Source organism: Martes martes (assembly GCF_963455335.1).
Source record: "Martes martes genome assembly, chromosome: 14".
NCBI lineage: Eukaryota > Metazoa > Chordata > Mammalia > Carnivora > Mustelidae > Martes > Martes martes.
In genome coordinates, this window is record NC_137902.1 from 50,613,692 (window position 1) to 50,637,875 (window position 24,184).

The window sequence follows — 24,184 nt, forward strand, 5'->3', positions numbered from 1 at the left end:
GGAGAAAGAGGAGAAACAAGAAATCTCAAGTGATCTTCAAAGAACCAAACCCCAAAGCAATCCTAAGCACTGAGCTTTTTCTCAGTGCAAATGTAACCTGGAGTAAATAACATGCCCCCCTCCTCACTGGAGCCTTGAGTTCCCAAAGCCAGCTCCCACCTTCATAAGATGAACTCATATCACCAGGTGGCCTCCATACACTTGCCCAAAGATTTGGCTGATTACTGAAATGCCAGAGAAAACAGCATAGAGATTTCTAGTCAAAATACTCCTTAAAGTGAAAATACTCTGAGTTCTTTTGAGGTGTACTTTCCTTCCCCAGAAGTGGCCACCCCATCATCTGAGGTCCTGGAAATGTGACTGTCCACTTCTGGCTTCCTCCCTGGTCTCCATCTATGATCTTCTTTCCAATTTCTCCCTGAGCCTCTCCCTTCCCTTTCCAAATGCCCTCTCACCTTATCCAAAATCAGGAAGTTTCCACAAAGCCTCAAATGAACTTCCATCCTCCAGTGGAACTCCCACTGGCCTCAGTCAGTATCAGAGAAAACTTCCATCTTCTGCGTATAGCAGCAAAGTCTTGATGACAACAGATTCTTTCAAATAAAGACATGTACAGATGGAAACAATATGTCAGGAGTGACGCTCAGAGGAGTAAAGACACCCACTAAGTGTAGGGTGGGAAAAGATGAATATTCAGGTGAAGAAAACATCAGTATTAGAAAATCAGCCAATGTTTAATGATGGAATGAAAGATGTCTTCACGGGGCTGGCAGGAACCATGATGACAACAGACAGCACGTTGTCATTTTGCCCCACTTTGGATCACAGCCCTGAAATCAAAGGAGAGAGAGAGAGGTGCTGGCTTTTAAGCTAGTTAAAAATTTTAGATGACAAAGAGCTGCTGTTTTCAGAGCACTCATCTTACACAATCGAAGAAACAGCCCATGAAATAGGCTGCCAGTCATCCCTGAAACTAGGGCTGACTTGACTCCCACCCTGACGGCCAGCCTGGGGTTTCTACATGGAGGATGCTTGGAGAGGTTTGAGGGACACTAGGAAGGCTTGCCCCCAAATAATTCAGCCTGAGACTCAGCTCCGGGTCTAAAGTTCCTCCCTTAGAGACGGCTTCATACATTCACTCATACAACCAATAATTAGCGAGCTACGACCACCTGTCACAACCTGTGCCAGGTGCAGAGAAGAAGGTGAGTCATGAAACAGACAAGGTCCCTGCTCTCAAGGAGCTTGTATCCCAGCACAGTCATTCTCAAACTTAAGAGGGTGTCAGCCTCCCCCTGGATGGCTTGTTGAAACACAGATCACAGGACCCCCACCCCCAGGGTTTCTGGTCCCCTACGTCCAGAATAGCTCCAGGAGTGTTTGTTTCCAGTAAGTTCTCAGGGTGGATGATGCCAGCGATCCTGCTGCAAAACGCTGTCCAAGTGAAAATAACATCATGACGAATAATAGCTTTGGAATTATGAGGTTGGCGATGTGGTGAAGACTCTCCCTCCCAGTTCTGCTCACAGTCTGCCCTACCCCAGCGTCTGTGGAACACAGCGCCCCAAAGGCGGCCACGGCCACCAGATCTCCCTGCCCCTGGGTGGTTTGGAACTAGCTCCAAACATTACTGCCAAGTGATAAGTCAGTGGGCTTTCTGCCCGCCTGTCCCACCCTGGTCTTGGGAGATCTATTTCCCTTTGTTCTAGGTCATGTCAGAGTGTCAAAAGCTGCAGCTTCAATCCCGAGTATAATACCAGTTTGCCATAAAAATACAACCGAGGATTCCCGAAGCCACAGAATGAAGGCTTTTACAATATCAATTCGACCCTTGTAAATTTAATCCAGGGTTATTTGTTGCACCAAAATCTCTTTACCGTGATGTATTACTTAGTTACTGGGGTTATCACAGCCGTATCCTAAAGTTGCATAGTACATAAAACATTTCAGTTAACAATGCGGGAAGGTTAACTCCCCCAGATAACCTGCAATCACAAGGGCTAGTCCGGATGACATGCCTCTGTCAGCTTCCACGAGCTATTGATGGTTCAATCAGTTTGTTTTGAAGGTAAAGTACAACAAAAGGGCAGTAAACTTATTCAGACTGTCAACAGGGGCTATCGGGAATGGGGCTTGCAGGTAAGTAATTCTGGGTGTTTTAAGGCTATTATCAAACAGCAATGGTTGAAGGAAGAGACAGCTACTAATAACACAGAAGGCAGCCATCATAAACCACTTTATGGCAGAAACCCCCGTCTATAAATCCTGTGACACCCGGAGACAGCTTCAGATTTATAAAACTGCTTGTTAAGCCAGGGCACTGCTTAATGAAAAGAGATCGGTCTAAGTTCGGAGTCTCGTGTCCCTAGCTTCAGAGGGCAGCTCCAATTTTCCTGACCTTCCCAAGGTGGCCGGGCGAAAGCCCTGGGGTTGGGGGCGGGAAGTCAGGGGCACTCTCGGCTGTGATGTGGAAGGTGAAGTTATCAAGAAGAAATCAGGGATCCCAGGAAGGTGTGTAAAGACCCATTTGTTTCTGTCTGAAAGCCCATTCTCAAGAAGTGAGACCCACACACAGACCTTTTCAGGTTCTCTCTCTTTTCATAGTCAATGCTCCGTTTTCTTACAGGACTCCTCTAAGGAGACACCTAAAACTGGCAGGGGGAGGAAAGGAAGAGCAGAAAGTCTTCTCTGTTTGTTTGTTTTTTGCTCCCAAATCAATTTTCTCTGTCCGAATCCCAGAGCTCTGGCATTTTTCATCTAGACTTCAAAGAGAGAGGAGGATGCTCTTTGCTCCTGCTCAAACTGCTACCCCAGGGGTGGCTGGCTGCTCCCCAGTAACACCACGCAATCACAGAAACACCAAGACCACTCTCTGTTGTCTGCTCCTGTGGTTGGCTACCATGTTTCTTAATCTGAGGAGAGTCCAACTCAAAGAAATACCAGGTTTCTAGATCTTAAGGGAATCAGAATGCAAGGTCACCTAGAGTTTCTTCCTACCTCTTTCCATTTCTGGCTATATAGAATGCCCGTTCCTCCCAAGATCTCTTGCTGCCTTACTGCTCCCATTCATGGGGGTGGTGGGGAGACATGGTGTGAGCTACCAGTGCTCTCCCAGAGGCCCCCGAAGTCAGCAATGGGTGACCCAGGAACTGTTCCCAGTCTTTCACAAAGCCTAACAGAATAGAGTGAGCAAGCCAACAAAACAGCAAGCTTCTCTGCTTTTGCCTAGATGACATCAACCCCGTTTGGTAACACTGGTTACCTCATGCTAATCAAAAGCATTCGTCAATGGACTAAATGTGTCTGACTAACTTTAAAAAGTTAGCGATGGTTTACATGTCACTTGTTAAAGAAACCAAAGCGTATTAAAGAGACAAAAGGAGCAGAAAATCAAACAGAGGAGAGGTCTTCATAACAAAAAGCTTTTGTTGGGGACTAACGGGGGCAGAGGAAAGGGTCCAGACTGGGGGTTTATTTTGCTGTGTGCTCTTGGTTCTGTCTCTGCCGCCTTCCTGAGCTTCAGCTTCCCCTCTGCACGATGAACAGAACGGGCTCGATGGTGCCTAAGCCTCTCTTAAGCTTCTGCCTGCTTGAATTCTGTGTGCCTCCAAGTTAATTTCCAATAAACACATCCATAGCCTCCTTTCTTATTACTCCAATTTCCTTATATAACCACCCCCTCACACCTCCAGGTAAAGGAGGGCTGTGAGAAAAAGTCAATAAAGACCAAAGAGTAATGAACAAACACTGTGAGTGGAATCACTCCAGATGCTCAGAGAGATGACAATGATCTCACTCTAATGAGCCGAGGTGAGTTCACCTACAGCATTAATGAACGCCTGACAACTGGCAAAGGCCAGCTGATTTTCCTCACAGTCCACCGGCAGCATGTTTGAAGTCTCCGCGCAAACAATACACCCACAGGACAGAGCAAGGCCCTCTACAGAGGGTAACCAGCAATTACTCTGTGGGCTTCTGTCACTTTGATCTCTGGGTCGTGACCTTTGCTTTCTTGTGATCTTCAAAGCCCAGATTGTAGATTAGCTGGAGAATGCTAGCTGGGTTATGTAAGCCACAAGTTTTACAGCTCCTATTTGGCTGGGAAATGGTGGCAACCCCGGGACGGCCAGACTGCGGAGGGTCCCTCCCTCCTTCCCCTTGGCTGAGTGCTGCAGACACTGGGCAGGCCTCAGGCTGCTCTCCGTGAGGGAACAAAGAAAGGGTGTCACGTTTTAAATAATTTAAAGTTGTAAGAAATACAGAGGGGCCTACAGAAGACGCGGGAGGAAGGAGCGGCCGCGGAGCGACTGGAGTGGCAGGAGGGAACGAATGGCAAAGGATTTTGTGACAAAAGTACAGCTGAGAGGCGGTGAGACCAAACTCCTTATTTGACAAGCCAGGTCTGGCTCTTTGCGCAGTGGACTTGCATTCTGTTGTCTTTCCTACAGGAAGAAGAGAGAAAAGAATTGCGAAGGAAGACAAGAAACAGACCACTCTGGGCACCCAGGTCTCCCACACGTGACTCACTGTTTGGCTAGTGTTGAAGTTCTCAGGAGGCCTCAAGTGGTTTCTTAGCAGGACGGTGGCCTTCCGAGCCCATCCAGCTCTGCCACACCACTCTCTTCCCCCCTAAGGCTTGAAGGCTGCTTGTTATCACATTCACCTTTATTCAACATTCATCCCAAAATAGTAGCACAGTGTGTACACACAGCAAAGCGCGGGCAGGCTCAAGCTCCTATAATAACACAGCAATGGACATTTCTCAGCCATGAACCATGATGGATGGCAAAGGAAAAACCCAGGCCCGGTTCCCTCCCATCCCAGCAGGACCAGGGCACTGCTCAACAACTCGGTAGTATGCTCATGCTCACATACAGATTTAATGAGCCCATTTTACTACGGGGATATGGGCCAAGAAAATCCAACTGTGTGCACAGGGGGTAGGGAAGGAAGGAAGAGGGGTGACTTGGGGGATGGGAGGAAGGCATCAGCAGAAAGTGAAGCATCTGTGAAGCCATTTCCAATAACTTCATAAATCCCGTCACTTCCCACCTCTGCTCCAGTGTTGGCCACACCGTGACCTAAAAGTGGGCTGACCTCTCTGAAATCAACACCTCCCCTAGAAATGAAACAGACGTACTTGTTTTGATGTATGGCTGGGTGACATATTATAAATATTACATCACATAACCACAGAGGATGCCAATCAATAAGAAATTTTTTCAGACAGCACTAAATGAGCCATGGGTTCTTGCTTCTGAATACACTCCTTTAAGGCTCCTACTATTGCTTAAATGATTAATAGAAGACATATTGTCAGAAAATGTACTTAAAGTGAAAAACAGTAAACTGTAGAAATATCATTCATTTTTTAAGCAATTTTCTAGTGAAAATGTCACATAAATTTACATAGAGGCCCTACTATTAGGCTCTGGGTAACAGCTAGGAGGAAGGCAGACCTCATGCTTTGTGGATGGAGTGCCAGGAAAATATTTTACCAAAAGAAAAAAAAAAAGGAAGGTGGCCGCGTTGCTTTGTAGAAACCCAAACACTAGAACCCTGGCTTCAAAAGCCTTATTGTAAAATGCTAAGATTTCTTAGGGGCAAATGAAGCACAAACTCCAAGATGAACAAAGCAGAACAGCTTACAGACCGGAGAACAGAACTACATCAAAAATACATTCATCTCATCCAAATGTAAGTGTGAGAGTGCTTGTCAACCAGAAATAAAAAAAATAATAATAATAAGATGAATAAAAAATTTAGAATTGCTAGAGAACAGGCCTACCATTCCACTCAATCCTCACATGCCATCAGAGAATGTGGGACTGGATGGGCACACATTTTAATGTTCCTTCCAGTCTCCTTAGTTCCTATTTCTCTCAGAGCGTGAGCATCTTCCCATCGTTGCCCGTGACTTGTGGGTTTTCTAGGGTTATTTTGAGTAGATGTGATTTCAGCTGTGTGTGGCCCTCAGAATCCAGCTCCTCGCGGCCGCTTTGCCATATGTGCCTAAACAAACAACCCTCCAGGCTCATCCCTCGACCCCCACAGTTGTGGCATCGGGAGGGCAGGGTTAGTGGGCACCAGCGCCAGCCCATGAGACAAATCACTCCTCTAGAACCAAGCCCTCCCTGAAGGACCAGGACCCAATGACCAGCACTTGTATTGGGTCTGAAGGAGAGTCCCTTGCTTGTTAACTGTGTGTGGACATCAAATGGATCTGATTCCAAACAGGAAGTGGGCATCTGAGATGCCCAGGGGGCCATACGTCTCTCTGCAAGCACTCAGCTTCTCAGAAGAAAATAATTTCCAAGAAAATAATTTCCAAATGTTCCAAGGGAATTTTTACATGGCCCCTATTCCATGGCCAGGGTTACTCTAGATATTGATGCATCTTCAAAGACCAAGAAGATGCAGCCTTCCCTACTAGAAGCCATCCTCTGGATGTGGACATATATGAAGTAGGGAGAGAAATATACAAGACAGAGTATACAAAATGGCACGAGGTAGTAAAGGAAGAATTGTAACAGCTTGGAAGTGGAGTATTTCAGAATGCTACAGCCAACAGGAATTTTCAACACTACTTAATCCAATAGTCAGGTGAGCGTCCAAATACCTATTGACTTTTTTGTTGCATTTGCCACTAAGTTAATCAAAATGTCTTGGTGAAGGGTCACTGATCTAGACTAGCCTCCCCATTTTAAAGAGGGACCCCACCTCACATCTTCTAATCTGACCCTTTTATGGGTCTTATTATTTTTATACTGCTGTGAACAGTTAAAATAATAACAACCACCAAAAAAAAAAAAGTATTCGCTTTCTTCCTTTTGCGACCTTATAAATCTTCTATTTTGAGACTAAATAGAATATGACGCAACTGAAGATTTTCATCACTTCACTTCTCTCATTCTAGGAAAAAAAGACAACTAAAATGTGCCTACAGTTTGGCTTACCTACAGCTCCATGAATGAATGAATGAACATGTATGTCAATGCAAACACACATACACAAAGACACATATAGATGGATGTGCGCAGGCATATACATACATATATAAAATTTATTGGGCTATTTTAAAGACTTAAACACATGGGGTGCCTGGGTGGTTCACTCAGTTGAGCATCCGACTCTTGATTTCAGCTCAGGCCATGATCTCAGGGTCATAGGATTGAGCCCCTCATCAGGCTCCCTACTCAGCAAGGAGTCTGCTTGAGATTCCCTCTGTCCCTCTCTCTCTGCCCCTCTCCCTGCTTCTGTGTGCTCTCTCTCTAGTAAAATAAATAAATAACTCATTTTTTTAAAAAAGAATTAAACACAGATATCTAAAGAAAAAAGGCAGGAAACAAATGAAAATTTCCTAGATCGTGCTTGGTTTACTAAAAATGTTGACTGAAAGAACTTTCTTGGACTCGTTTGACAGTTCCAAGACACATCTTGTAAATTGCTGCAAGAAGATAAAATATGTTTTAAGAGACCCCTTCATACCTGAAATCAGGCTATTAAGTGTTTCAGAGTTGATAAGAGTGTTAAAGAAGCAAATTAAGTTCTCAGTGATTAAGCAACTTACAGGGTTGATTTAGAAATGTGTAACTCTTCACCTGCTGGATATTAATCATAGTTTCCCTAACAGAATTGACATTCAAATCTACAGGATCACATCCATATGAAAATCTTCGTACTGGAGAAAGACTTACTACATTTTTTTTAAAAGTAGGGTTAGGGGTGCCTTGGTGGCTCAGTGGGTTAAAGCCTCTGCCTTCAGCTCAGATCATGATCTCAGGGTCTTGGGATTGAGTCCTGCATCGGGCTCTCTGCTTGGCAGGGAGCCTGCTTCCCCCTCTCTCTCTGCATGCCTCTCTGCCTACTTGTGATCTCTGTCTGTCAAATAAATAAAATCTTTTAAAAATAAATAAATAAATAAATAAATAAATAAATAAATTTTTAAAAATGGGGTTAGAGTTTAATTCTAAGATGGTTTAAAAATAGTCTCAGACCCCTACAACATTAATCTAGAAATCCAGAAAATGAGGTTAAAGGTACACAATGTTTCCCAATAAGGAAATATAACAGGATTCCTGATGTACCTTTATGTATCTATGTGTATGTATATTAAAAATATTGAATATTCAATAGCCTTCAATATTTCTTACAGCTTTGCCTTTATACAACATGAACTCCCCTGATTTCATTCCTTCATGCGTCACCACTAATTTTTATAGGAGTCCGAAGAGAAATCATTATCTTCTTTCCCCAAATCCTTCCAAATTTATTGTCCAGTGGCCTTACCTGTCTTAGATTATCATTCCTCTTTCCTTTCCCCTTCCCACATTGATTCAGGTAGGATGTTAATGAGAGCTTATATCATAAGAAGAGAGAGGCTACACACATGAAAAGATCATCTAAAAACATGTGCAAAACATCAAGAATAAGGGTACACAGAATTCAAAATAAAGAAAGAAAATACAAAATGAGTTTAGTAAAATGGGTAAGATGAAGGAACCTCCCTAAGAGAGGTGGGTTTGGATCAGGTATTTCAAAGCAGATGGTTTAGTAGCAGAGAGGGGGAAGAAAAGCATTTCTCCTTAGAGCCCATCAAAGCATGTGGTTGGTGGACAGCAGGGCAGAGCTTTGTGGAACAAAGTTATGGGCCTTCAGGGACGTCCTCTTGGGATTCTACATAAGCTCCCTAACTTTAGTGGGAAGCGCTTTCTCTGTAAAATGTGACTCTGAGGCTGACCACAGGAAAATCTTACAACATAGAGTAGGGGTAAACAAAATACAGGCCATAGGTCAAATCTGGCCTGCTCCTTGTTTTTGTAAGTAAAGTTTTATTGAACCATAGCTGGGGCACGTGGGTGGCTCTGTTGGTTAAGTGACTGCCTTCAGCTCAGGTCATGATCTTATTAGGGTCCTGGGATCAAGCCCCACGTTGGGCTCTCTACATAACAGGGAGCCTGCTTGTCCCCCTGCCTGCCCTGCTGCCTGCTTGTTCTCTCTCTCTCACTCTCTGTCAAATAAATAAATAAAATCTTAAAAAAAATAGCCATGTTTATTCATTTACAAATTGTTTATGGCTACTTCTGCACTCTAAGAACACAGCTGAATAGTTGTGACACAGACCATATGACCTTTAAAGCCTAAAAATATTTATTACCTAACTGCTAAAAAAAAAAAATTGTCAACCCCCAACCTAGACCACCTAGCAGCTTTTCATGTTTCTTGGCTCCTGTGACCTTGATGAAGGGAAAAAATAGCTCTAGGTTACCAAAAGATTAAAGTTCAGTATTATCATGGGAAGTCCACTGATAACTTACCTAACACCTACTGTGCATCCCATAATAACATCCTCTCCCCCCAAAGATGCTATTTCTCCCTTTCCACCATATTCCCACCCCTGGATACTCACCTGTATCTCTTGTAGTCTTCCTCATCCTTTTCCAAGCTGACCAGCTCGTTGGGACAGGCCACATTGCCTAGCAGGCTGAGGTACTCTAAAGCTGGTGTCACTTCTGCCAGGTGATCAAGCAGGCACTCCAAGTCAGTGATGTGACAAAGGTTAAGGATTTGGGTCCAGGGAGACAAAAGGCCTCGTAAGGAACGTAGATGATAACTGGCAGACAGAGTACAACACCTGACAAGTCCAGTCTGCTCCCAAGAGGTGACATGGGGGAGGGCTGGAATCAACATAGCTGTGAGGTATCTGGCATGGCAAGTTTTCCACTCCTGCTCGGGACACAGCCCAACTTTTCTCTGGGCAAGACTGGATCCAGATCTCCTTAGAGAGAATGAATGAACTTAAGTGCTCTTCACAGTTCTCTTTCCTATAGAGTTGTTTCCATGTGGTATTTGTAAATCCATAAAACTGAGTTTTTCATTTTTTTCTTTTTTTAGTAATAAAAGCAGGAAATTATTTCCAATGCTCTCATTAAAAATATCTTCCCCTTCTCTCCTTTAAGGGGTAATTTATCATTAAAACATACAGGAATTTCATGGATGCAAGCAAGGACTACCATTCTTTTAGGGTCTGAGGACCTAGGGCATTACTCAGTAGCTGCACTGGTGACAAGAAAGTACTGAATTAGGGGAAAAGAAAAACAAAGCTAGGTGAAGACAAATGGAATAAGTTAGGATATATTTAGTCAAGCCAGGCAGAGCAAAATGTATTTAAGGATGAGAATCTGTTGTGAAACTAATATTCTATGAAGGAGAGAATGAAAGAGAAAATTCCAAGGAGGGCATGGTGGGGAGATTGCGCCGTGATCCATTCCCTCAATGGGATCCACTGTTCAGTCAAAGCAAACACTGAGACACAGCCCACCCCCCCCCAAACCAAAGAAGTCAAGAATCACAGGTTCAGGCGATTACAGATACTGGTAAGGACTTAACGACAACCTAGCTGTCACATTAATACATATGGACTCCTGGCTTAAGCTACATGCAGAAGATCTGAGCCCTAGGCAAGGTGATGACTAGACAGGCCATGAGCGGAGGCCATGACTACCAGAAACTTATGGAAGCGAGGTGTCAGCCAGTATCGCAGATGGAATGGGGTCTTTGCCAGGGAGTGACAGCAGAGCAAAAAGGGGCTAAGCATATAAGGTGAATGCCCGTGTAAGAACCAAAGACTCAGAAAACCGTGTCCAGGAGTAAAGTCTCCTTGGCCTAGGAGAGGAAGGTGAAGCCAAAGAAAAGGGATGCCCTCACTCTATCAGAATGTTATCTAACCATGGGATGCTATCCCCATTTTCTCAGATTTCATTTCCACACCAAATCCAAACAATGTCAAAATCCATTCCCTAATGTATGTGCTGAGGGGTCACCAAAAAGTAGCTCATTCTGTCACAGACAACCATTAGAAAGAGATTTTCCCCTGGGACTGAACTTCCCGCAGATTCCTTCCCACTGGCCCAGTTTAACACCTTGGGGTCTCAAAGAGTAAGGCATTCTTCTCTTCCGCATGATAACCCTCCAGATAGGTGAAGCTCACTATCTTCCTTGAATCTTATATTCTCCAAACTAAGTTCTGTTGAGCCTTCTTTATACATGGGCTCTGAGAACAACCTATGTGAGAACAAGTGCTATCCTGTAGGAGGGAGACAGAAAGAGAGGTGAGGGACAGCGCCAGCAAAAGAGGGAAACACTGGTGCAAGGAGGTCAGAGCAGCCCACCCACCAAGGGCTTCAGTTGGCCAACATCATCCCCATTTCCTAAACAAGGCAGGACAATGGACACGGAAGTTATCAGTCCTTCCGATCTTGAACAAGTAACACTCAGGATTAACCACAGTGGACCACTGGAGTGAGGAGGATAGAAACAGGAGCATGTGGAGAAGACAAGTGAGAAGGTGCAACCAGGGCGGCAACATTAGAAGGACACATGGGTGAGTGGCCAGGAGTCAAAACATTAAAGCATTTCATCACCAAAGGCAAAATGTGTTTAGTACTGTTTAAAATACAGTTCAATCATCAAATTCTTTTTAAAAAATCATTTAAATAAAACCAATTAAAATGACAATGAACAATTACAGGGAAAACTTGGCTTTTCCAGCAGGTTCTAACTCTGTAAGCTTCTTAGTCATTGCTACACTAGAAAAAGCGTGGCTATTAGCACTACCTTTAGACGCTGGCAAAGGTAACTTATGGGGCCCTACGCTTTGGAGTGACCTCCTCAAAATGTCTTAAGTCTCTGTCTGGTATCCAGGAACCACCAGGGAGCAAAGTGTCATTCAGCTGGGGTAACCCATGCCTGGACTTGGACCTGCACGGGTCCAAGTCCTGTTTCAGTCCCAGTCCTGTTTCTCCCCTTCAGGGTTTGCTCCAACCCTCCACCCCTCACAGGGGACCCATCAGATGTTCCAAGGAGCAGTAGGACTCAAGTCTGTCATGAGCTGTTCTGAAGCCTCAAGGCCAGGCCCTGGTGCCAGAAAGGGGGTTGGGGGACAGCTAGAAAAGCTGATCACTCCTGCCAGCTGGCGCAGGATTTTTCGAGGGACCAGGAGACAGTGGGATGCCAAAATGGTGTGGACATATTGACCTGGGGTGATTCAAATTATTTATAGACAATGGCCCTAGAGAACCTAGGGGAAGCCCTTTCCACTGTGGATGAAGAAGTCCAACCCAAACCTATTGCTTTTGTAGGGATGAACCCCTTAAACTTTGGTTATTTTTCATCTACTGTATGAAGGTGGGAATGTGAAAGAATGGAACTCAAAACTGGCAAGATTTTTAAGTTGAGGAAATACTGGGCACCTGAGCTGGACTGAAATCCCAGTTATTTCTCAACATCAAGTGAGCAGTGATGGGAAGCATCCCATGCCACTGTCCAGGGAAGCAGGCTTCATAGGTAAACTTACCACAGAGCTAATAAAGCTTGTGTGATGAGGGCTCCTTGCTTACATGGGGCCCTTGGGGGATAATACAGCCACATGGTCATATATTTTTATAAAATTTTCAGAAGTAGTTTATTTAAACTGCAGTCAGTTCAGATCACTGTCTCTCTCCACTGAAGTATGTATATATATATATATATAGTGTATAATTTCTGAAATTATATAATAAAGTTATAAAAGAATTGGCCAAAAAAAAAAAAAACCCGGGATGAATGTTTTAATGTAGGCATGTCCAGTATAAAAAAAATTACTTTTCTAAGTATTTTTATATTGGTGTTGTCAACTTAAAAGTTTTTAATTTGCCTTGATATATTTTTATTCCAAATAAACAGTCATCTTCAAGCCTAATTTGGCATTCATAATTACGTAGTCTTTGCCTTTAAGAAGGCATCCCCAAATTTTGTAAGTTTCATACTCAACAAAATCTGGATCCAGCCCTGAGCAGGAGGTTGTGGAGAGTGGACACAATCAAATGTCTTGGTCATGGAAATTTCTTGGGAAAAGAGTCTACCGTCCTCAAGAAGCTTTAGCCACCATGTGCCAATGAACCCAAGGAATGGAGCCTACCTCATTTAGGGTATTTTGAGTGGCAGAAGCTACCCCCCCTCTTCAGGCCTTTCAGGTACCTGCTAAATGTTCCCCCAAACTAAGTCAAGTGGTCTCCCCCAAACCCACAGTAGTCAGAAATCACTAGCACCTACTCCATGGATGCTCTGGACCAGAACTTCTCCATTACATTGATACAACCACTGGAGGACAAGAGACAAGAAGGAGTTTCCATTGGTTTCTCAGTCTCCTGGGTCAGCAAGGACAAACACAGCTCTGCTCTATTTGGCTGGGAGCTCTGGGATAGAATTTGTTGCATTCCTTTTTGTCAAGTTCATAGAAAATGAATGAGAGGCAATCAGCAGTGGGAACTTGGTGTCACTGACTAACGAAGACCAGGGCCATAGAGATCTTTTAGGAATTCTCCCAAGGGTGACACCCCCCAACCCCATTTTTAAAATGTGAAGATATCTGGCATAATTTCAACTTTCTTCAGCTGGATTCTAGCATACACCTGGCTTCCTTCATCAAGTCTTCTCTAGAGTACTTGACATTTATATTTTTTTCAGCATTGTCTACAGAAAGTTGCCACTGCCGAGTCCAACTGTCATAGGTATGCTTGCCAAGGGAGACTTTTTGCAGAGGGCCCAAGATCAAAGCAACATCTTGCCTTGAGAGTTTGGAGCATGAAGGAGTCGGGGGAGTCCTTGGGTATCATGTGCAGTTGCACAGGTCTACAACTGTTTCCCAAGTGAAAATGGGAATGAACCCTCCCTCTGTGCTCAGGCCCAGGTCAAAGGGCAGTACCTATACCACCCAGGTATCAACCAGTGCCTAATATAGGGTTTCTGAATACTAACTACACATTCTGCACAATATATTCTCATTTTGAGTCACACACACACACACACACACACACACACACACACACATCAGAATTATCGCATCCAAACAATAATTTAGGAAATGGGAGTCAAAAGTCACACAGTCAGTGAATGGAAGAGTCTAGATTCAAACCTAGGTTCTAAAGACATTGCATTTCTAGGAGACAAGTGACCCGTGATTTCCTAACATTTTAAAAAGGAATTTAAAATACTGAAACATGAAGAGTCCTATATGCTTTTGTGGGAGACCATCCAGCTGTGTTCTGTACCTCAGTTATTTCCAATTTGGGCTTATTCATTTAGAGCACTGAGACGTTAAATATCAGTAAAAGGTGCCAAGAAGGTGTAAAGACTTTGGATGTTAACAAACTTGTGTCCCATGTACACATTATGCCATTCAAATCTGTCAACAATACTCCTAAGTGTCTATTGCCCATTTTATAAAGAAACTGAGGCCTCAGACAAAGCACAGAGAATTCCCTGAGTAAGACAGTAAATTGCTGTGGGAAATCTAGTTTGGCCTTGGGCTCAGCTCACTGGTCTCCTCACCATAGCCCAGCTGTATGACACGTCACACTACCCGTTCTTCCTGTTGGTACTACAATCCATACTGTCTCTTCACATGTATGCTGAAGCAAACAGGGAGACAGAAAATGAAGGAATCGAGTGTGATGTAAAATGAAGTCAGCTTCTCACCCCTCCCCCACCCACTCCAAAAGGAAGAATGGGGAGAATCATTTGATTGTGCAAAGTATCTATATTTTCCTGACATCTCAGAAGTTCTGTTATTTGGGGTTTAGTATTCAGACATGATATGGCTGAGAGTGTTACCAAGTACCTAACCCTACTGGAGAAGAGCCAAGCATAGTGTGTGTACGCACATGAGCATCTGTGTAGGAGAGAGAGAGAGAGAATATGAGCGTTGGGGGAGATAAGATCAACTCCGTGTGGCCAGTGTGGCCACCGTGGCCAGTGACTACCAGGCCAGTCTAAATGAACCAAAGGAAGAAGAGTAAGACAAGCTATGAACCCAGAGATGAAGAAGTAACACCAGCACTGACAGCGGAACAGAAGTAGAACAAAGAGCCAGCAGAACAAGGATGGGAGGTCAAGTAGGAGGTACGCAGCCTGAAAGTGAGGCATTGGTAGGCTGAGAAGAAATTTGCCAGATGGTGGGTCTGGGCTCTGAAATCCCTTATACAGGCTCCATCAGCAGCTGGGAGCAGGGCTGGAGCAGGAGGGGCAAGAGCAAGGCAAGCACAGGCAGATGACTCCCCTCCGGCATCTTAGTTCCTCTTCTTATGCAGTGATTTTCCCTTGCTTAGGTTTCAGGGTCTGGAGTCAGGAATTAACATGTCTGGGTTCTAGAGTGAGCCCTTCCACTGACCATCTATGTGACTTCAAAAAGTTCATACTCCCTCAGTTTTTTCATAAAAAATCAGAGTATTCACCAGTGGTTCTCAATTCACAGATTGACAGGCAGGTGACTTTAGATTATAAATATCAAAGACGCATTCAAAACCTATACTCTGACCGTGGTTATAATGTGGCCCAAGTAAAATCAAGTAAGCTTACATAATTCTCTAGGATAGTAATAGTAATAATAATCACCATTTGGTAGAAATTTAGAAAAACCCTCACAACAACCAGAAGGGTGGATACCATTATTGTCCCAGTTTTGCAGAGAAAAGCAAAGCATCGAAATGGTAAGTAAGTAGCCCAAGGACACGCAGCCAGTGGCAGAGCCAGAATACAAGCCCAGGAAGCCTGGCTTCAGAGCCTGATGTTAACCACTCAGAACACAACCTCTTTCCAATGGATAAAACAGCCCGTAATCCACATTCACAGGGTCCAGTAACGGAGCACTGGACAGTCATGCCTTACTGAAAGTAAAACCAAAATGGAAAACTCTACATATGCAAAAACCAAAACCAAAAAACAAAAACACCAAAAATTAAAACCAAACCAAACTTTACAAAAGAACTTCAAGTAGAACCCCATTTAATAGTAAGCTTTCTCATATATTTAAAATAAGACTCAATTTCTAAGAAGGAACTAGTACTTAACTTTGCACAAGGTCAACAGTTACTTGATTCTAGGTCTCTCTATTACAAATGTGAGATAAAATCTTAAAGAGATAAGACATCAAGATCCATGTGTAGGATTGTTATAGGAATGAGGCATGCCTCTTTCTATACACACCTGTATAGTCCCCTATCACACTGGCTCTACATTTGGTATGTGACTTGCTTTGGCCATAGGGCAGCAACAGCCAAGATGCAAATAGGGCTTGAAAAGTACTTGTACATTCAGGCTTTGCTCTGGAAACACCTGCCCCATGTAGAGAATCCTGTGCTAGCCTACTGGAAGCATGTTGTTCAGCCAACAACCAGGACCAACTTCCAGACATATGAGTGAGGCCATTTCAGACCACCCAATCCCAGCCAGGCCTCTAGATAACTGTGGCTGCCTAAGAACGCAAAGCAAGATCCACAGAAGAACCATCCAGCTGAGCCCTGCCCAAAGAGTTGACACGCAGAATTATAAACAAAGAACACAGTTGTTGTTTTAAGCCACTAACTTTTGAGGTAGGTTATTATTCACCCAGGCTGATAGAGCCCAAGTCCAAAGCATTTCATGGAGTAGCAATAGCGGTTTGGAACATAGTAACTGTTAGAAGATTCCACAGTACTTTCACAAGACAATAGGAGACTCAGTTGGCTGAAAAGGTACAGTCAGGAATATTAGGTTAAGAGAATGCCATATGGTGTAAATCCTGCTTTTACTTGGCTTGCATTCTCTGACTTCTGGGTCAAGTACATGGGGAAATTAAACCAATCTTCATGATCATGCAGGAAGACCAGAGGAGAGAGAAATCATGCTACTTCCTGAAAGAGCCAATTAGTATCTTTTTTTATCAATGGGTAACAAAGTACTCTCCATCAGCACAGCAATATACCTAGCCAGCTTTATATCTACACCATTGCCTTCTGCTTCAGTTCCTCCCATGCCACTATCATTTCTCCCTCATCATTACCACTACAGATTGGAGAGGCTGAGGATTGGAAAGGGAAAGGGACTCAACCAAAGACAAAGAAAATCCTTCAGCTCTGTAGAGCCAAGAAGCTTGCTAATCTCTAGTGATAGCAACACTGAGAATTCAACCATCCACTGGCCCAATTCATTCCTTTAAAAATAAGAAACACAGGGGCACCTGGGTGGCTCAGTGGGTTAAGCCTCTGCCTTCGGCTCAGGTCATGATCCCAGGGTCCTGGGATCGAGCTCCACATCAGGCTCTCTGCTCAGCAGGGAGACTGCTTCCTCCTCTCTCTCTCTCTGCCTGCCTCTCTGCCTACTTGTGATCTCTTTCTGTCAAATAAATAAATAAAATCTTTAAAAAAAAATAAGAAACACATATACAATGGAATATTACTCTGCCATCAAAAAGAATGAAATCTTGCCATTTGCAACAACATGGATGGAGCTAGAGACTATAATGCTAAGTGAAATAAGTCAGTCAGAGAAAGACAAACACCATATGATTTCACTCATATGCGGAATTTAAGAAACAAATGAACATGGAGGGGGGAGAAAAGAGAGAGAGAAACCAAGTAACAGACTCTTAATAATACTGGAGGGGAGGTGGGCAGGGGGATGGACAAAACAGGTGATGGGGATTAAGGAGTGCACTTGTGATGAGCACTGGGTGTTGTAAGTGATGAATCACTAAATTCTACACTTGAAACTAATATTGCACTGTATGTTAACTAGCTGGAATTAAAACAAAACAAAACAAAAAAGACCTTGAAGGCAAAAAATGAGAAATTCCTACAGCAAAGGAAACCATTTAAAAAATGAAAAGACAACCTACTAAATGGGAAGAAATGACTACAAATCATATAATTGATAAGTAATTTCTAAAATGTATGAAGAACTGGGGCATCTGGGTGGCTCAGTCAGTTAAGTCAGTTGACTTTTGATTTTGGCTCAGGTCATGATCTCAGGGTTGCGAGATGAAGCCCAGCCTCGGGCTCCATGCCCAGTGGGGAGTCTGCTTGAGGATTCTCTTACCCTCTCCCTCTGCCCTCACCCCTGCTATTGCTCTCTCTCTCAAAATGATAATAATAAAAAACAAAATAAATGGAAAACTCACGTAACTCAATAGCAAAAAACAATCTGATTTAAAAGGGGGCAAAAGATCTGAATAGACCAAAGAAGACATACAGGGAGCCAAGAGACACATGAAAAGATGCTCAACATCTTATATAATATATATATAATTTAGCCATAAAAAAGAATAAAACCTTGTCATTTGTCACAACATGGATGAATTTTGAGGGCATTATGCTAAGTGACATAAGTCCAATCAAAACGAATATCATATAATCTCTCTTTCACGTGGAATCTTTAAAAACAAATCCAGAATGAATTCCTATGCATTTTCAGCATATTCAGAGCCAGTTATGAAAATGAGCCCTCTAAAATGGGAGACAATAATGCTTAGCAAATTCACATAAAGCAGGAATCTTACTTATTAGTCTAACCTCATGAGACTAATCAGGTACCCTGTCAATCATCAATATTTACATCAATATTTATTCCATGTCTCCGCAAATGACAACAGTAACAGAGGAAAGCAATACTATAAACTACACATTTTGGACACTTAGGTACCCTCAAAATACTTTTCATTGATTGATTGTTATACAAATCAGAGGTTGATTTAAAAAAAATCACTCACGAGTTCCTCTGCAAACTGGGATTATGTGAAATGACATTCTTTCACAGTTGGTGTGCTCTTCTTTTAATTGTTTTTCTCAGGCTTGTGCTGTAATGAACTTACATTTCTTAGTATGCACCAATTAATGCGACAGAGAACCGGCCAGGAAGTGTGCTGAGGGAGAAGAGGAATTGAGTTTGGGATTAGCAATTGTACAGCATTCACCAAAGTCCTTATGGGTTGGTGTGTGGGCTATTCGGGAAATCTTTCTCCTGTCACTGTTTCTTATATTGCCAACGTGACAACATCCCAGGGCAGAGGCAGCTGCTTTTTCACCCAGAAACCTGTGTTGCTCACATTCTCAAAGCACTTTGATTCCAACATTCAAATAAGTCTTTCATACATTCCTTTTTTCTTTTTTGCCAGTTCTCTTAATAGGCAAGTGAAAGCCACGATGTCACATACACATACAAAATGACAAATAGAGGCTTCCAGAGGCGGACCTGTCCACAGCCACATAGCTAAACATGATTAAGCTGACTCATGAACCCAAGTCCAAAGACTAGTACTTTACAACGGTGTGGGACACAGGATATCAGCCCTGGGGCCCAAAGAAGGAAACTTACCATCCAATTCTATACTAATAATCCTTCTGTTCTTGACTGATTTGACAATATCATCCAATTAATCACCTAAGACAGTCATGAGAGCCATAAGATACCCTGTAATAAGTTTTCGAACAATGACTAGGAAACTTGGTTGACCAAAGGATAGGAGAGGGAAAAAAAAAATCGATCAACTTTGCATTATGGTAAAGACTAATACTAACTTGTAGGCCCTTTCCTTCTACTTCTAGTAAAGTGCCAATTTATAATGGCCATGGTAGTATATTCTATCTAATAAGGAAAATATTGTCTTAAAACTTGAAATATAAGCAGAGGCTAATAAATGATCTGGCCTAACATTCTTAAAGCAGACATATGCATACATGGTAAATATAACATATATATCTGGGTGTTGTTGGGTTGTTGTTTTTTTTTTAATACTCTAGGGAAAATGCCCTGATCCATTTTCTACTTCTAACTTACCCTGTAAACATGAACAAGTGATTAAACTACTCTGAATCTGAAATGTTCCACTAATAAAACAAGGTGATTGGACTTCAACTCTGAAGCAACAAGCAGAATAGAAAGAATTTTGGATTTGGCCACAGTTGAGACTAAATCCGGGACCTAGCATTCTGGTCAATGTCCGGCTTTAGGTTTACAGTTCACCTCTTTCCTCATTCAGATAAAAGGACACCTTCTGCCAGGGTTTGGTAAGAACAAAAAATAATATGCTTAATATTACCCAGCACTGTGTCTGACCCACAGGAGTGCTCAATAAAGAATAGCTGATGATAATCATTCTTTCATTTATTCATCCCACAAACACTCACCGAACCTCAGTTCCATGCCAGGCATTATTCTAGATATGAAGGACACAGGAGTTAACAAGACAGACAACACTCCCTGCCTCTCAGCTCACACTGTGGCAGCAGGGAGACCCACACTGTACAGAGGAGCTAGCTGCCTAATGCCGCAGAAGGCTTCTGATTCCATTTTCAGCCTCTCTGTAGAACCCAGAACCCTTCATCCCCCTGACCCTCATCCCAGGCTGGCTAGGTCCTCACTGACTTAAGGAGAAGGCACGCAATAAAACGGCTGTTTGACTTCTCTCATCATCCCAGTACAGTAAACACCACGGAGGGCAGGGCTACACCTGGACTTCACACATATCTCACATCTTTGCCCCTTCCCCCTCTCCTTTGCCAGAACTCTTCCCCCAGCCTGCCCCAGAGCCTTCCAGAAACCTCCGTGAAGGCCAAGTTCGCTTAGAGGCACCACCCCGGACTTCCCACCAGAGGTCGCCCTCCCACACAGGCCCAAGCAAACAGAACCCGGCTCTGGCTTCTCGGCAGCAGTGACATTATTTTCTTTCTCTATTTTTATCTATTAAAAAGATTTCTTCACAGCCATAACTTAGATCTCTACACTAAAATGGAGCAACAGGAAGATATAATGGTGCATTTCATTTATGAATGACCTATAATAAATTACTCTGAAGTGTCCCGAGTGCCAGAAGACAGAACGCTTTGTCTGCCCACGGACTGCATTTCACATACTTTAATTTAGCTGACACATAAAACTCATTTGACATTTTGCAGGTATTTGTATGGGGCGGGGGAAGGGTAAGGGGGGGGGGTGTGCCGGCGGGGACCACTGCGGGGCAGGGCGGGGAGTGGAGGCAGCCGACAGAGCCAAGGATATCTGGTTCTTGTTGAGGGTTAAGGTATGGAGCCTGGGTAACCCTGGCAACACGAGGTCGTTCCCGAGCAGATTGTTGTCCAAGATGAGTTCCTCCAGGCTCCCGAACGCGCTCAGTCCTTCCAGTGACCTGCAATGACAAAGGCAACAGGAAAAATGATCCTGCACTAAATCAGGGAGGCCATTATGAGCCGAAATAAATATTTTAACCTTCCCTTTCAGGACTGGGAATAGTTTGGGCTTGGTGCCTGTCAGCAAAGTGAATGACAAGAATTAGTAGCGGGAGCCGGGGTGGGGGCGGCGGGGGAGAAGGGGCCGCTGGCACTCACCGCATCCTTCACGCATTGCCAACATGAAGGATGAGGGTCACTTAGTGAGTAGCCAGGATCCAAAACAAAGGGCTTCAGATACGGCCTGCAGGATAAATTTGTCAATGTCTTGTGCCTTCAGGCACCCAGCCTCGGCTGACCCTAACCTCCATTCCCAAGATAAATAACTCTGTCACAGTTCACCTTCATTCCCTGGACACAAATTTAAGTTGTCATCCATCATTCCTGCCCAGAAATATCATACCCCTCTTACAATAATAAATATAACTTCAAGTATCCTTTCTTAGCGGTTCTCCTCTGCACAGTCCAGGAAAAGGCAAGGAAGGCTTCCTTTCTCTCCCTTCGCCGCCTTTGACTTTTTTTTCCCCCCTCTGCTTTTTTTTCTTTACTAATCACTTCATTTGCTTCTGCCCAGTGTCCCTGTGGCTGCCCCAAAAGGCAGAGGCATCTGCTGAAGCACATGATCGCTCCAGCAGGAGAGGGCTGTTTCTTTTTCTTTCATGATTTTTCTTTTTGTTTTTGTTTTTGTTGGGAGGGGTGCAGGGGGTGGTTTAAGGAAAGAGTTGAGGGAATTTCTGTTTCAATGCTCCTGGCTTGAAGTTACGGTTTTAATTTATGGAAAGTGGATTTCTCACTTTATTTTTGAAAGAAGCGTGGAATGCAGCAATGTAGATGTCAAGGCAGTAAATAATCAAGCATCTGAAAGAATTAAGTACCCGGCTCAGGGAAAAAAAAAAAAAAGTATCAGAAAGGGAAAAATAGCCTTGTTTTCACACTTAGCTCAAAGTTAACTCTTAACATTATCGGCTAAGGAGTGTTGGGGGGGCAGGGGTGGAGGTGGGGTGGGGGCTGGGAGGGGCAGTTGTGCGCATGTGCTGCCCAGGCCAGCAGCTCCCAAACGTTAATTAAAGAAAGCCGCCCGGTGGAGGGACTCGCACAGACACACGTACTCCCAGCTCGCTCACCTGCCAGAGCCCAGAGCCGTGCTGAGCTTGCACAGGCTGACAGCTGAGCTACGACGTCGACCAGAGGGCCGACTCGCATGGGATCTCCCGGCGATGCTATAAAAATGTGACGAATCAGGGAGATGTTGTCCACACTATTTATTCCTTTACCGATAGCGCTTTCATTACAGACCCTGCTGCTTGTGTGTGCAGCACCTGCACATCTGATGGGAGTGTGAACTTTAGCACCAAGACTTTCTCGGGACAGTTGCATCTCCCTTGAGGGACCTCTGCCAAGCGGACTCCAGAACAGGGAGTCAGTGCCTGGGAGGTGGAACGGGCATGGGGAGTCATTGAATCCCCGGACCCCACTGGGCCCAGAGCTCCCTCAGCATATCCCGTTCCTGCCTGACTCACCCCCAGAGGACACCCCCCCTTCCGGGACCCCAGAACCCTGACCAGCCCTAACTCCTCAGACCAGCACTACCTGCTCCATGGTGGGAAGGCGACACCACTTAACATTTGGGGGTGAGGGTCAATGGGGTCATTGCATTTCATTTCTTCCTCCTTTCTTTCCTCATGTCTCAGGGAGGCAAAACACAACTCACACACATGGAACTTGGGACTCTGGGACTTTACCTCAGCTCTACCACTTACTCCAAGTAAGAACGTGGGCTTATCAACAACCCAGCTGAGCTCTCAGGCTCTGGGCTGCTTCCAGCTCTCGGCATCTTAAGGAACACAAGCCAAAGAAGACTAATATGTCAATAGCAGATGCTGGTTCCTTTCCTCCCCTTCCTCCTTCCATTCTTTGATTTTTCTGGTAGTTGTGACCTTAGAGGGTGTGGTGGGGGTTGGGAGGAGGTGTGTTCTGGAAGCAGGGGGTGGGGGGTGGACAGAGGAGCACATAGGCTGAGGTGTGCGGCCAGTCTGGCTTCTGCAGGGAAACTTCGGACCTTTCCTGAGTCCCTTCCCCCATGGGGGTTAGTGATGATTCAAAAGTGCTTTTCAGGACAAGGAGGCCCTGTTTACCACAAGGGGAGTTAAGGCCACCTCCCTTCAGGGTGCCTTATGGATGGCTAATAAGTCCTTTGTCCACAAACATCAGTTGGGCTCTGGTCAAAGGCAGCATCCAAATACGCATTGTTCCCGAGTTATGTTATGCAAATACAATACTCTTATCATGAGAATCAGCAAATGGTTGGCAACTGGCAAGCCAAAGAAAGCTCCCTTCCAAGAGAGCTGGGGGGAGGCAAAACACAAAATGACGCAGCATGAAGACGGACAAACATGAAGAGGGAGAACACCAGAGGGAGCGCCCTGGGCCGCCTTGCTCAGGGGCAGCCTCTGGGGCAGAGCTCCATTCTGAGGGAGACCTCACGGAAGGGCGGGGCAAGTTCAGGCTCAAATCCCCTGTCACCTGTCTGGTGGTAAGGTTCCTTTTGCCATAATGTTATTAGCTGCTCAGTTAAAAGGGAACCATGCTATGTGGGGGGTTGCTAATTAATAAATCCCTGTCTTCATGTCATTGGTGTCGTGTGCACTTGGTGATTTAATCAGCTAAATTCAGAGCTGAGGGACTGGGGACAGGAGACTGAGTAGTGAAGGGTAAAACCGGAGAGGACAGGATTTCTGGGGCTTGGCTGGCATGTGGAGGCCAACAAACACGCACTTGGGGGAGGTTTTATTTTTTTGTTCTTTCAAAATGTGACTTTTGTTGTTCTGGTTGTTGCTCTTTTCGTGGAAGGAGTAAAGAAATTTTTTGCACCAGTCTTTGCATTCACAGCCCTATATACGAGACGCTTGTGCAAAGAGGTGTGTGCTGTTAAACAAAATGACAAGGCAGACAAGGCTTTAAGGACCCACACAGATCTATGCTGTCTAATGGGACAGCTACAAGGAAAAGATGATGGGACTGCAATTTCTCGGCTATCACCTTGTGTGTGGACAGCAAAATGCACTTCAGACCCGAGAGCTCTGGTGTGGGGGAAGGGGGAGACTGCCCTCCAGAGTACTCGTCCTCTGCCTGGTTTGCAATCTGCAGATGTTTGAGGGCTGGACTGG

The 24,184-nt window shown here is 44.3% G+C and overlaps 1 protein-coding gene across 1 annotated transcript in view; it reads right to left on the minus strand.

Moving 5' to 3' along the window:
- Positions 1-24,184, minus strand: part of LRMDA (leucine rich melanocyte differentiation associated) — a 1,037,695-nt gene that overhangs the window by 445,428 nt on the left and 568,083 nt on the right. Inside the window, exons 3-4 of the mRNA XM_080822502.1 lie at positions 20,851-20,977; positions 9,410-9,549 (exon numbers count right to left, since the gene is read on the minus strand). Of these exons, the coding sequence (XP_080678628.1) occupies positions 9,410-9,549; positions 20,851-20,977 (267 nt within the window). The remainder of the gene's footprint in view (positions 1-9,409; positions 9,550-20,850; positions 20,978-24,184) is intronic.